General features: G+C 34.5%; 1 protein-coding gene and 1 pseudogene across 6 annotated transcripts in view; both read left to right on the plus strand.

Moving 5' to 3' along the window:
* Positions 1–13,744, plus strand: part of PTPN4 (protein tyrosine phosphatase non-receptor type 4) — a 229,265-nt gene that overhangs the window by 189,543 nt on the left and 25,978 nt on the right. For all 6 annotated transcript variants that reach the window (XM_002749530.7, XM_078327965.1, XM_017973535.4 and 3 more), the window contains 6 exons: positions 358–441; positions 536–592; positions 5,978–6,134; positions 9,150–9,316; positions 10,510–10,600; positions 10,683–10,744. In XM_002749530.7, coding sequence (XP_002749576.1) covers positions 358–441; positions 536–592; positions 5,978–6,134; positions 9,150–9,316; positions 10,510–10,600; positions 10,683–10,744 — 618 coding nt within the window. The remainder of the gene's footprint in view (positions 1–357; positions 442–535; positions 593–5,977; positions 6,135–9,149; positions 9,317–10,509; positions 10,601–10,682; positions 10,745–13,744) is intronic.
* On the plus strand, positions 11,064–12,820 carry LOC144576768 (large ribosomal subunit protein uL11 pseudogene; annotated as a pseudogene).

Genomic DNA, 13,744 nt, shown 5'->3' on the forward strand with positions numbered 1-13,744 from the left:
TCAAGCAACAGAGAAGTATCATTTGAATTCATGTAATACTTATGAGCCCTTGCTGTGTATTCATATATATGAACCTGGCCTGCTATGAGCCAGGTTCTACAGATAAGAGCAATTAATACAGACATGGTCCCTGTTTCTCTTGTCACTTTAATAGTCTAGCATGTGGTGGCAGGAATGCATGAGAGAATGTTTCTGGTTGGGCTAACTGCAAGTTATTTTATTAGTCAAAGAAATTTACTCTCCTGAACTAAAATTTTTATTAGAATTATGATTGTTTGCAAAGTGTAGTTACAAAAAGCTTGAAGGATAGATTTTAAGTGAACAAAATTACAAGTTACTTAATTTTGTCTTTTTAAGCCTAATGGTGGTATTCCACATGATAATCTTGTCCTAATCAAAATGAAACCTGATGAAAATGGAAGGTTTGGATTCAATGTAAAGGTAATCTGGAATTTATTTTATACTTAGTTTTTAAAGTAAGATGTTCTTATTTTGGTAATATTTGACTAGCATTTGACTTACTGTCTTTTTTAAGGGAGGATATGATCAGAAGATGCCTGTGATTGTGTCTCGAGTAGCACCAGGAACACCTGTGAGTTATCCAAATTTTTCAAATAAATCCTGTTGTCAAAAATATGTACTTATTTTATAATTGTTATTAGTTTAAGTAAAGGAAATCATTTCATTTATTTTATTTATCAAGTGTCTAATGTTGGCTGAATCTCTTTAAGTTGCTGGGAAATTAGTTTTTACTTTTTCTATAAGTTTTTTAAATCCCTGTTTTTATAAAGAAGCTATTTATGACCTTGAGTGCTTCTAAAGCATTAATAAATTCTATCAAAATAACCCTCTTAAACAACAAAATATAGACAGGTATAGTTTTGTGGGGGGTTTTGTTTATATTTTATTATAGTAGTTTAAGTACATTATACTTGTCTACACACTTCTTTAAAATTTTACTTCAAATGGAATTGATACTATAAAGACAATTAAAACAATTTTTAAATATGACCATTCTAAACAAAAATAGAGAAAACATATATATCCATTATGATGACTCTCCTGTTACTCATCATTCAGCTTGCACAAACATGAACTTTCTGTTCATCATAGAACAATTCTTAATTATTTGTAGGTACATCATCTTCATTATTGTTTTATATAGCAAATACTGCTTTCAAATTTTCATTTTTGTTGTCTACTCTGTTTACTTAGCTTTTTCTTACCTAAATGATCTTCAAGCACCATTTATCATTTAATTTCTCTCAGTCCTAGGAAAGGTATGAAGCAGCAGCCTGAGAGAAAGAGGACAGCTATGCTTTTTTTGGTGCTTTGCAGCAACCTCAAAGTTGGTTTGAAAATTACAATTGAGATTGATCAAGGATATCATGATATGTGGTTTTGGTTTTGGTTTTTAAGGACCTTGTTTTTTTGCAAAAATGATAGGATACTCATGGAATACCCCTGGCATGAGCGTAAACACAAATAGCTTATTTAAATATAAAGACATCCGATAGCTTGTGAGGTGTCACACAAAACTAAAGAGCACAGATGCAATCTGCCTCTACAAAGAACTTTAAAAATCATCAAGACTTTCTACTTTTCATCTGTTTCTTTTTATGTGATTGTTTGATGCCTCTCTTTCAGTTCAAATGAATTTGTACACTGAATCAGCCTATCTCTCAAGCCACTCCAGATAAACACTCCAATCTAAGTAAAAACAATATACTTAGTAGTAGCTTTAAACAGAGTTTTGTAACACAGCTAACACACACACACACACCCCAGATTGTAACTCCTAAGTCTCCACTAAATAGAAATTGTACTTAACTACCTACTGCTGTTGTGATCCTCAATCCACCACAGTGACCTCTCAGAACTCCTGGGAGGTAAACCCTTAATAGAGTCAGTGTGGATCATATTTCCTCATTTGAAAAACATCCATTGTGGTTGGGGAACAAGACCAGGGCTATTATGTATAAAATGACTCCTGGGGACATACTATTAATATATATGTAAAAGATGGTGACAAAGATGGTAGAGATAATCCAAAATTATTTTATATACATTTGATGGGAAATATGAATATGATTGGGACAGCAGATGAAGGGATGAAGGATTGATGAACTATCATCTATCATGTAGAAAGTTAATAGATAATGTCTAAAACAGAAAAGAAAAATAATAGGGAGATGTTAGAGATGCAGTGGTAAATACAGAAAGATATAGCTAAACTGTTGAAAAAAGTTTCCTCTAGGGATGGGGAGGTAACAGGGAGGAACACAAATGGTTTCTTAACAATCTTATAGACCCTGTCAACTCTTTTAGTGGTATGATTTACAACTTTGCTAAAAGCAAAAATTTACAACTTAAAAAAAAAACAATTATATATCATTTGGCTTGACAATTTCACATTTAGGATTTTCCCCTAATGAAATAATTGGACTAGAGGACAAAGAATATTTATACAAGGATATTAATTGTATGGTTTATAAAAGTTTAGAATGGAAAATAATCAAATATGGACTAGGGAACAAACAATACTATACAAGGATATTAATTATGGTATGATTTATAACAGTTTAAAATGAAAAATCAGAATGTTAATCATTAGAGTTGGGGAAACAAATTATATGTTGCTTTGTATCTTTTGAGATGATAGCATAACTATATAAATATGGAAATACATCCATAAGATGGCCTTATGGAAAAATACATGTTATAATTTCACAAATATGTTTGATCCAGTTTATTAAAATATTACATACATAGAAGAATTCTGAAAACATGCTAAAATGTTAACAGTCTTACATCTGGGTAATGAAATTGCAGATATATTCTGTATTCTTTTTTTAATTTTCTGGATCATGACAATGAACATGTATTGCTCTTATAATTAGAAAAGGTAATATACATTTCTTTATTTATATGGCAGTTGTAATAGTCAGTGAGTCACACACAAAAAGAAGTATTCATTTTTCTGAGCAATGAATATGGATAGTTTTCAATTAAGTCAAGGATTCAGAGAATATTCCATAAATATGTTCATTTCCAAACAGAATTCTAAGACTCGTAAGTTCTCTTTTTAATCTATACATATTGTTGATAATTTTTGCCTTCTGCCTTGTAGAACTATGTTCCATAAATATTGGCTGAAGTTTAGAACAAATTAAAACATAGTCATTCTATTGGGGAGAAATTAAAACAATAGGAATTTATTATTTTTATATTACTTTATTAATTTAGAGACCACCACAACCTTCTAATTGGAAACCACAGTTTAGGCAATTTGGGGAAAAGAAAAAGATTTCTATTTTTTTTAATGCATAATAGTTGTACGTATTTATGGAGTTCAAATATCGTCATTTTTTTATATTGGACACCTTCTGAAATGGATAAAATAACTCCCAATTAAAGTTATGTTTCTCTTTCTGTTCGATAATTGTAATCAAAAGCTGTTGCTCCAACAAAACTCATTTTAACATACAATTTATTGGCCAGGCATGATGCTCATACCTATATTCTTCATACTTTGGGAGGTTGAGGTGGGAGGATTGCTTGAGCTCAGGAGTTTAAGAATATCCTGGGCAACATAATTAAACCTTGTTTCTACAAAAAAATGTTAAAAATTAGCCAGATACAGTAGCACACGCCTGTGATACCAGCTACTCCAGTTGCTGAAGTGAGAAGATCACTTGAGCTCAGGAGATTAAGGCTGCAGTGAGCTGTGATCATACCACTACACTCCAGCCTAAGCAACAGAGCAAGACCCTGTCTCAAATAGCAGGATCCTGTCTGAAATACACACACACACACATGCACACTCACAGAAAGACCCTCATATATATTTGAGCAAGACAGGGTCTTGCTCTGTATGAGTATGTGTGTGTGTGTGTGTATATATATATATATATACACACACACACACACAGTTTATTTAGACTTGTCAGATCAGAATGAAAGGCAAATTAAAAATTATAACATATCTGACTAAAGGCATATTAACTGTAAGAGAGTTCCCGTTAGTGATAATGGACATGGTAAGGGATTCGTAGCTATCCTCTTTAACACATAGACCACCTCTTTTTTTCTGTCAACCACACCATGCACAAAATAATGTGAGGGAAAGCTCTGTCTGCTTTAGCCCATTACTCCATTTTCCCCAGTACCATTGGCTCCCAGTTCACCACACTTCAGTTATCTCACAGACATTTATAAAAACTTGGAACTAATTGGTATACAAAAGCATCACACTGCTAGTGCACAGAGGGAATATATGAATGTCTACCATCTACTTCACTACATAAGTAGACAGAAAAGCAACTTGAGAGAATGCACATAACTCTAAATTTGAATGGTCCAGATTTTAAAGCTTTGGGTTGAATTATCTCATCCTTACCTTCATAACAACTCTAAGAAACAGTCAGGTTAGATATCTGTTCCGTTTCCGGAACTTCAGATGTCTAAGGTCACACATTTCAGAAGCAGCAGAGTAACTTCTAGACCAATTTTCTTTCTACTGATGATAATATCTTATTGGATTTTATTGACTTTGTATTGATAATGAATTTTAATAGTTGCACTTTTATTTCTTTATGCCTTTACCACAACTTTTTTGTAAAATCCAACCCCATCATTTCCTTTTCAGCCTGGCGTATCATTCTTCAAACTTCTCTCCCATATGTTTTCATTGCTGTGTTCCTAGAACATGCTGTTCATATTTCTATTTCTTTTGTCTCTTCTACCTTAATTACTGTTTTGTCTTCTTACTTTGCACTATAGTGCAAGACTATGAAAATGACCATACAAGATGAAATCATGCAGGATCTTGATGATTAACGGGAAAAATTAGTTGTTCCCATGACCTTTAAATTTATTGTCAAAACATTAAGAATTTCCCTTACTGTCTCTTATAAAGGTAAATAGAAATGAAAAAAATAGTAAAGCTAATATGGATTCTTGCGTCCTGTAATTCAAAACATTAGAAATAATGAGAATTTAAATGTTTTATTTTCTTGTGGAAAAACTCATCATGAGTAGTTTGAATGGTGCTTGCCCCTTCCCTGTGGTACAGCTCAGAACACGAAGTGAGCATCCTTTCTTGCCTTGGCAGATTGTCATAATCCTATCTACTTGACATGCTTTCAACGTTTTGTCCTTTGAACTTTTGATGTTGTGAAGTATCTCCAAAAGTTCCTTTGGCTGCATATCTAGAGTCTCTCGAAAAATAGTAGTATTAACAATGTCCATGGTCACCTATTGCTTCTCTGACTCTTTATGGTCAATTCAAACCTCACCTCCAGCATTAATCACTTTGCTGCACTTTCATCTTTTGTGGCCAATTTCCTCTTTAGATTTAGGTTATTCGTTTCAAGATGGGTTTATCTCTGGGAGACTAGGAAGCAGCCCAGCTACATGCTTTCCTGTCTGCACTTGAACTGAAAACAGATGTGCATTGTCAGATGACCAGCAGACTTTGAAAGAACTGATGTGACTGGCCACATTATGATGGGTGTATATTATTTATGTAGTGTTTTTTTACTGAAGAGCTAGTAACAATGTTTGTACTTTTTTCAGTTATTCACAGTAAATACACTATGGTAACTAAAATTTGAATTATATTGTTGGGGGACTGGTGTTATTTAACTAAACCATGGTAACTGAAATTTGTATGTATCTAGACAGTATAAAGTTAGGGCTACTCGTGTGTATGTACCTGTAAATCATCAGTATTATTTGTATGTCTGTGCATATAACAGGTCACCAGGAAAGAAATTGTTGAATGAAGAAGGAACAAAAATACTATCTTTCTGTCAAAGCTAGATTTCTACATTTTAAAAACAGATGAATAAAAGAATAGATGCTTTTCTATATGTAGTTTAGTTTTTCTGCTGTAGGGTCTATAAAAATAAAATCCTGTGCTCTACTTTCAGAAAGTTGCATGCCAATCTGAAACCTTATCTATATTACATTACAGGCTGACCTCTGTGTCCCTAGATTGAATGAAGGGGACCAAGTTGTACTGATCAATGGTCGGGACATCACAGAACATACTCATGATCAGGTTGTGCTGTTTATTAAAGCTAGTTGTGAGAGACATTCTGGGGAACTCATGCTTCTAGTTCGACCCAATGGTGAGTACTTTATATAGTACCAGATATTTATCATAATTTAGTACTGTTTATAGCTGAGCACTGCAGCCAGATTTCTGATATAAAACGTAAGTCACCTAAGTTTCCTGCTCCAAGCAAAGTGGCTTCCATTGATACGTGGAGCAGAATTCAAGTTCTTTGCCAACCACCCCTTGCTCTCCTACTCAGTCTTGCTTACTTTCCTCTATTCTACACTAGCTTTCTTGCAGTTCCTCAAATGTTCCAATCTAATCCACTTATTAGGGTTTTGGTCCTTGCTGTTCCCTCTGCTGACATACTCTTCCTGATTTCGTTATGACATACCTATACTTCATTCAGGTCTCTGCTCAGATGTCATCTTCAGAAGGGCTTTCTCTCCTATCATAGCTAAAATGGCCTCCCATTTCCCCTAAATAGTAGTAGTCATAGTACTAGTACTCAATAAAAACTAGTTGAATGAATGAGTAAATTTGAACTCTGTTCCACTTTTAGAAAATGCCATAACAAGCTATAGTTGAAGTGTTTTTAAAATATTGTCTGTGTTTTCAGTATATATCTACTAGCCTAATCATGTCCTGATCTGGACACCTGACTTGTTAATTCATAGTTACAGATTTCCAGGTTTGGAGAAACCTTGAACACCGTAAGCTGTAGCTCCTGTGCTAATTGCTTGAATTTCCTCCACCACAACGTTAAGAACATCCTACCAATGTAGAACACTTGGTGGCTCCTGAATCAGGTCATTCCATCTTTGGATAGCTCAAACTATAAATCGAACTAAAAGTCCATCTTTCTTCAGTCCTGCTCCTAATTCTATCACTTTATGCTATGCATTATAAGTTGAACCCCTCTTCCTTCAGTTTTTTTTGACAGCAGCTAATTTTCCCAGAAACCCTCCTCCCTTTATCCAGTTTAACAGTCCTAGGGTCTTCAGCCAGTGTTCATATGGCATTGTTTAGAGTTCCCTCAAAACTCTTATCAGTCTCCTCTAAGAAAAACATTTTATATGTCTAATATCCCAGGATTAGACATACTCTTCTGGTTTTGTTCTGTATAATTTACTATTAATTATTATTTTAGCCACAGAATAATTACTGTTAATGCCATATTACCACTTGTTGAATATGTACCACAGAAAAGTAAAATACCATTTAAATTCTATTTGTCACTACTACACCCAACCCTGCAAAATTTACAAGGATATTTCTTTTTTATAAACAAATAAAACAAAACAATCCTCTTTTTACCTCTTGTTCACAAATAGGTGTTTTCATTTTATCTTCTCCACTTTGTGTTCTTTTCCATTCATGGTCTAGCATTGGCTTTCTAGGAAGATTAAAAGGACTTCAACAGAACATTCTATTTTGACTTTTCAAGGAACTTGTTCATTTAGACCTGATACTTAGGTGAGTCATTAGGCATTTTCTGTCACATACAACTACTTAAATTTTAAACCAGGAATAATATTATTTTTTCTGTATTTATTATATTCTGTTTTCTCTTGATAATCGATCCTAAGGAATTCAATTAGCTAATATTAGCTAATTGTTATTAAAGCTTTCTTTGCACCTCAGCTCTTTTGTGTATTTTCATTTAATCCTCACAGACATCCAGTGAGATAGATGAATTATTCCCATTCTAGAGTTGAAGATACTTTGACACCAAGACATTCAGTTACCTGCTTACAGATTCAACCAGAATATGAACAAAAATCCATGTGATGCCAAAGACCCAGCCTTTTTGCAATTCCCAATCTCATCCTTTTGCTTTAAAGTAGGAGAGGAACCCACCTGGAGTCTACTTCTTGCAAAAGATCTTTCTAAATTGTTTTATAGTCAAAATGTGGAGCCAGATGTGCATCTTCTTTCATTGTACGTCTATCATGTCCATTCTTACTTTAAGTATCATATAATTAAAAATTAAAACTATGTTTGCTAAGAATATATTTTTGTTTTTCTGATCTTTTCCCCTATAATTCTTATTTCTTTTTAGGCAAAATGTTGTCATACCTTTTTGTGTTTTCATCCTTCATTTCAGAAATTTATTTTTCTAAAAATGTATACATATTCAAGGAGGAACCAGATCTCTTAGGCAAGGTTAAAGGAGGCCCCTACCTTGGCTCCATATTTTAGAAGGCCCTGCTTTGGCTCTCATTCTTCTCCCAATGGAGTCATGATTTTATAAGACCAAAAGGACATGCCAAGCTATAACCTCCCTTCCTTTTCTATACCACTTTTTTCAAACCTCATTTCTGGGTCCAGATAACCCTGAGCCTTTCTAGATCTTCATGGGTATTTCCCTCACATCCATTCTCTCAAGGTTGGTTCACATGGTATGTGTATCCCAGCCCAGCAGGTGGCTAAGAGGCTACAGTTTATAGAGGGAAAGGTGTAGACATAGCTTACATGTGGGCTGGGATCTTTGCATACATGTTTATAGGCCCCTATGTTAAAAAATGGAACTGAGAGTGGGAAAAGAAATATGGTAGAATACAGGCCTAGGATCTAGGGTCTAATTCTCCTCACATTACCATGATCATGAATTCTGACTTAGAATTCTCATTTGAAGTCTGACTTCCCAGGTTGATTTGTAGATACATCACAGAAAGAGGATGAAGTATATTTTGTTTGGCACTGTGTTCAATTTGTTGTAACTTCTCATAGTTAGACATATGGTGTATATGCCATTTGTACTCTTGCCCTAGGGCCCTCCAAATTAAGGGCAGGTGTATTCACAGCTGCTTCTCAGCAGCGCTTATCTTTCTTATTATCTCTTCAAGTTACCGATATTTTCAGCCATGTAACCAAGAACACTTCTTCCCTCCTAAGGTACAGCAAAGCTCTTCAACTCCACAACTACTTTCTGTCCCCCCATAGTGACACCAGACTCAGATCTGGTGTAATTCTTCATAAATGAATTCTTTTTTGAACAAAACATTATACAGTATATCTGATAAATTCCTATCATGAATTCATTAAGATTTCCATACGTTTTGGGGTTTGGTTTTTTTTTTTTTAGCTGTATATGATGTAGTGGAAGAAAAGCTAGAAAATGAGCCAGATTTCCAGTATATTCCTGAAAAAGCTCCACTAGATAGTGTGCATCAGGATGACCATTCCCTGCGGGAGTCAATGATTCAGCTAGCTGAGGGGCTTATCACTGGAACAGTCCTGACACAATTTGATGTAAGTAATATCATTATATATAAAAATCATTTTGCTGATTTTTTTCTGACTAGTTTCATGGTTTCTTAAATACCTAATCTATGCATTATAATTTCTAAATGAAAATTATATTTTGAATAATGTTTGACATAAAGAGTCCCAAAATGCCAACTTTTAAAAATTATTCCCAAAATACTAGCTATGGTTATATAAATAGAATATATTTTTTTAAAAAGGGATAAGGAAATTTTATACATATGTCATCAAACTAAATTATTTTCTATAGTTAAATAACTGTTTTTTTGAAACATCGCTGATGAGGATAGGCTATTACAGCCTTTAAAATCCTGAGCCAAAGGAAAATAATTAATTTTTGAAGTTTATACCTTGTCATATTTAATCTTTGTTTTTTTTTTGTCAGTGCAATCTTGAAAACTGGAAAAAAACAAAACTTTCAGACAGATCATTATATCCAGAGAACTAGAATGCTTCTTCAGTGCTTATAATATATATTTTGACCCACAAGCACACAGTAAATTTTGAAATGTTTTATTCAGACTATATGAAATTAATTTGTTTAAATTAGTAAACCCAAATTTTTTGTTGTTGTTGTTTGTTTTTGAGAAGGGGGTCTCACTATGTTGCCCACGCTGATCTCGAACTCTTACATCCAAACAATCCTCCTGCCTCAGCCTCTCAAGTAGCTGGAATTACAGGCATGCACAACCATGCTAGGCCCCCTGGATAGTTCTTAATGTGTTTTTAGACATGACCACCATTAATATTTTTTGCTCTGACATAGATGTAATAGGTAAGTGTTTAACTATAAAACATTTAGGATATATCTATTCGTTTTTGTTCAAAGTTCTTAGTTCATATACTGTAAACACCTCCAAACTAAATGAAAGTTAAATGTTTTCTGCAGATTTGCTACTCACAACTTCGGGTGCTTCTGCTGCTCTAAGCAAAATTGGTTTCACTAGTTTTACCACTTTTCAAACTATGACACATAATTTATATCAGAAACTGAAGAATTCAAATTTGCAAATCTGGTTTAGTACTCTACTAGCCTATGGAATATCATTGTGTAGATGAGCTAGTCAAAGGGAAAAAAAAATCTGTTTCCTGTTAGTATAGAAACAAGTCTGGAAAACGAAACAGAAATTGTTTATGGCTTTTGTTGGAATGGTTCCCTTTTTTTTTTTTTTTTTTAGCAACTTTATCGGAAAAAACCTGGAATGACAATGTCTTGTGCCAAATTACCTCAGAATATTTCCAAAAATAGATACAGAGATATTTCTCCTTGTAAGTATCTCATTGTCTCTGTTAAATTTAATCTTTTAAACATAACTTTACTAAAACATTGTTTCTTTTAAATGTTTTTTAGATGATGCCACACGGGTCATTTTAAAAGGTAATGAAGACTACATCAATGCAAACTATATAAATGTAAGTTTATTTTTATTATGACTTTGCCATTTGGAATAATAGAGGCCACTGTGAACTTTGAGGTTATTTTCTTTTTGTTAAAATCCTAACCTGGATAGAATATTAAAACTTCAGATATTTAAAAATATTATCAGAGTAATATTAAAGGAAAAAAGAAAGAACAATGTTAAAGAAAATATTTTGGTACTTGTGTATTAATAGGTAGAGCAGTGGAAATGGAATAGTCCCTTCCGTAAGTACACTTAGATAAATATTAGAATTTTGCTTATGGTAGAGGTGGCCTTTTAAATCATTGGAGATAAAACAGACTATCCAATGAATGGATGGTTGGGTCAACTATTTAGAACAGCGGCCCCCAACCCCTGAGCCATGGACTGGTAATCACCTATGGCCTGTCAGGAACTGGGCCATAAGACAGTAGGTGAATGGTGGGCAAACATTACAGCCTGAGCTTCATCTCCTGTCAGAACAGCGATGACATTAGATTCTCATAGGACTGCAAACCCAATTGTGAACTGTACATGTGAGGGATCTAGGTTGCAAGCTCCATGAAACTCTAATGCCTGATGATCTGTGGTAGAACAGTTTCATCCTATAACCATCCCCATCTCCCACTCTTCCAACCCCCCTCCATGGAGAAATTATCTTCCAAGAAACTGGTCCCTGGTGCCAAAAAGGTTGGGGACCACTGGTCTAGAATATGTCATTGTAAAGAGGCATTTTTTTTCTTACCTGGAAAAAAATTACTATTTTTTTCTTAACTCTGTAATTAGAAATTTTCAAATACACAGAATGAGAGCAAAAAGTAAAATGAACTTTCATATACACATCACTCAGTTTTAGCACTTGTCAACTCATGACAAATCTTGTTTCACCAGGTTCTTTTGAAGCAGATCTTTATATCATATCATTCATCTGTAAATATTTCACCTCTCTCACTCTTGATACCAACATATATTTCAAATATATCAAAATGTAATTTTTTAAATGGGATTATGAAATTGCTTAAAAGAAGTATGTGAGAATTGTTTAAAATCTCTGGGAGGTTTGTTAAGCTTAGATACATGTCTGAGCTTAAAGAGACTGATGAATTTGACAAGATAAAATTTGTTATTTGGGGTATGCTTAAAAACTACTAACATCAAATGGAATTATTTAAATACTGGAAACGGCTTATTTCTTTAATATGCAAATAACTTCATAAAGGAATAAGAAAAATAAGCCTGGACAACATAATGAGACTCCATTTCTCGAATAAAAAATACAAAACCAAAAATATTAGTGGATATGGTAGTGCATGTCTGTTGTCCCAACTACTCAAGAGGCTGGCTGAGGTGGGAGAATTGCTTGAGCCTGCAATGAGCCATGATCACAGTAACTGTCACTAGGTGACAGAACAAGACCCTGTCTCAAAGAAAAAAGAAAGGCTTTCGGCTTTCAGCTCGGAGGAGGCCAAGGTACAACTTTCTTCAGTCATCCTGAATCCGGGTTCATCCGACAACAGCTGCCTCCACCATGCCACCGAAGTTCGACCCCAACGAGATCAAAGTTGTGTATACCTGAGGTGCACTGGGGGTGAAGTCGGTGCCACTTCTGCACTTGCCCCCCAAGATCGGCCCCCTGGGTCTGTCTCCAAAAAAGGTTGGTGATGACATTGCCAAGGCAACGGGTGACTGGAAGGGCCTGAGGATTACAGTGAAACTGACCATTCAGAACAGACAGGCCCAGATTGAGGTGGTGCCTTCTGCCTCTGATCAGTGGATCATCAAAGCCCTTAAGGAACCACCAAGAGACAGAAAGAAACAGCAAAACATTAAACACAGCGGGAATATCACTTTTGATGAGATTGTCAACATTGCTCTACAGATGCGGCACCAATCTCTGGGTACCATTAAAGAGATCCTGGGGACTACCCATTCTGTGGGCAGTAATGTTGATGGCCACCACCCTCAGGACATCATAGATGACATCAACAGTGGTGCTGTGGAATGCCCAGCTAGTTAAGAAGCACAAAGGAAAATATTTCAATAAAGGTCATTTAACAACTGGTGGAATAAAAAAAAGAAAAGAAAAAAAGACAGTTCAATGATGAAAATAATGGAAAAAGGACATGCAAAGACAATCCATAGAAGAGGAAATGATGCAGATGACATTTCTAATACTCATTTTTAAATCTATACAAAAGTAGAGAGAATAGTATGAGTCCCTCCATACCTCTTACCTAGCTTCAAGAGCTATCAACCAGTGGCCAATCTTGTTTCAGCTAAGTAATAACATCCAAATTATTTTTAAGCTCACATATATCACTGTATTTGTAAATAGAGTTAATTCTCACCATTCGATGTTGTCATGCTCTAGAAAGTCTTTGTACATGCTAAATTAGTGAATATTTAATCACTAATTTAATACATATGCCATATACTATTGCTTCTAGGGAAAATACAGGGTTAAATTGCCCCTGACCTAAAGTCATAACATTTTCATCAACTGATTAATGGGTAGTGTTGTTTCTGTTTAAAGACACTTTATTTAATATATATTGCTGATTCATTAACCTTGAACTCAGAGTCAACAACACTGTAACTCATGCCTCAAGGAAGCTTATCTAACACGCATAGTTACTCCATGAGGTATATCACATCCTTCTTGCACTTAGAAACACTAGTCAGCACTTTAAAACCACAGTTGGGGGCCATTTTTAAACAGCAAAATCAGTAAAAAAAATCAAAAAGGTGAAAAATATGGCACTACATAGAATGGAAAAAGGCCACTTGTTTACAGTATGAGAACTAAAATAAAATGTCAAGTTGCTTTGTTTCATCTCACCTGGAAATGTGCATGTCTGCTAGATGACCAGGAAGTCCCTGCAGCTGTTTTGAGGGTTATGAATAAATTTTAGCAAGTAGTCAAATTTGCAAATAGAGAATCCTTGATGGAGTATTAGCTACTTAAGAATATAACTCTTCTAAGGGCTTTTATTTTGGTAGCAAAACCACAATA

The sequence above is a fragment of the Callithrix jacchus genome, chromosome 6 (genome assembly GCF_049354715.1).
Source record: "Callithrix jacchus isolate 240 chromosome 6, calJac240_pri, whole genome shotgun sequence".
In the NCBI taxonomy this organism is placed as follows: Eukaryota; Metazoa; Chordata; class Mammalia; order Primates; family Cebidae; genus Callithrix; species Callithrix jacchus.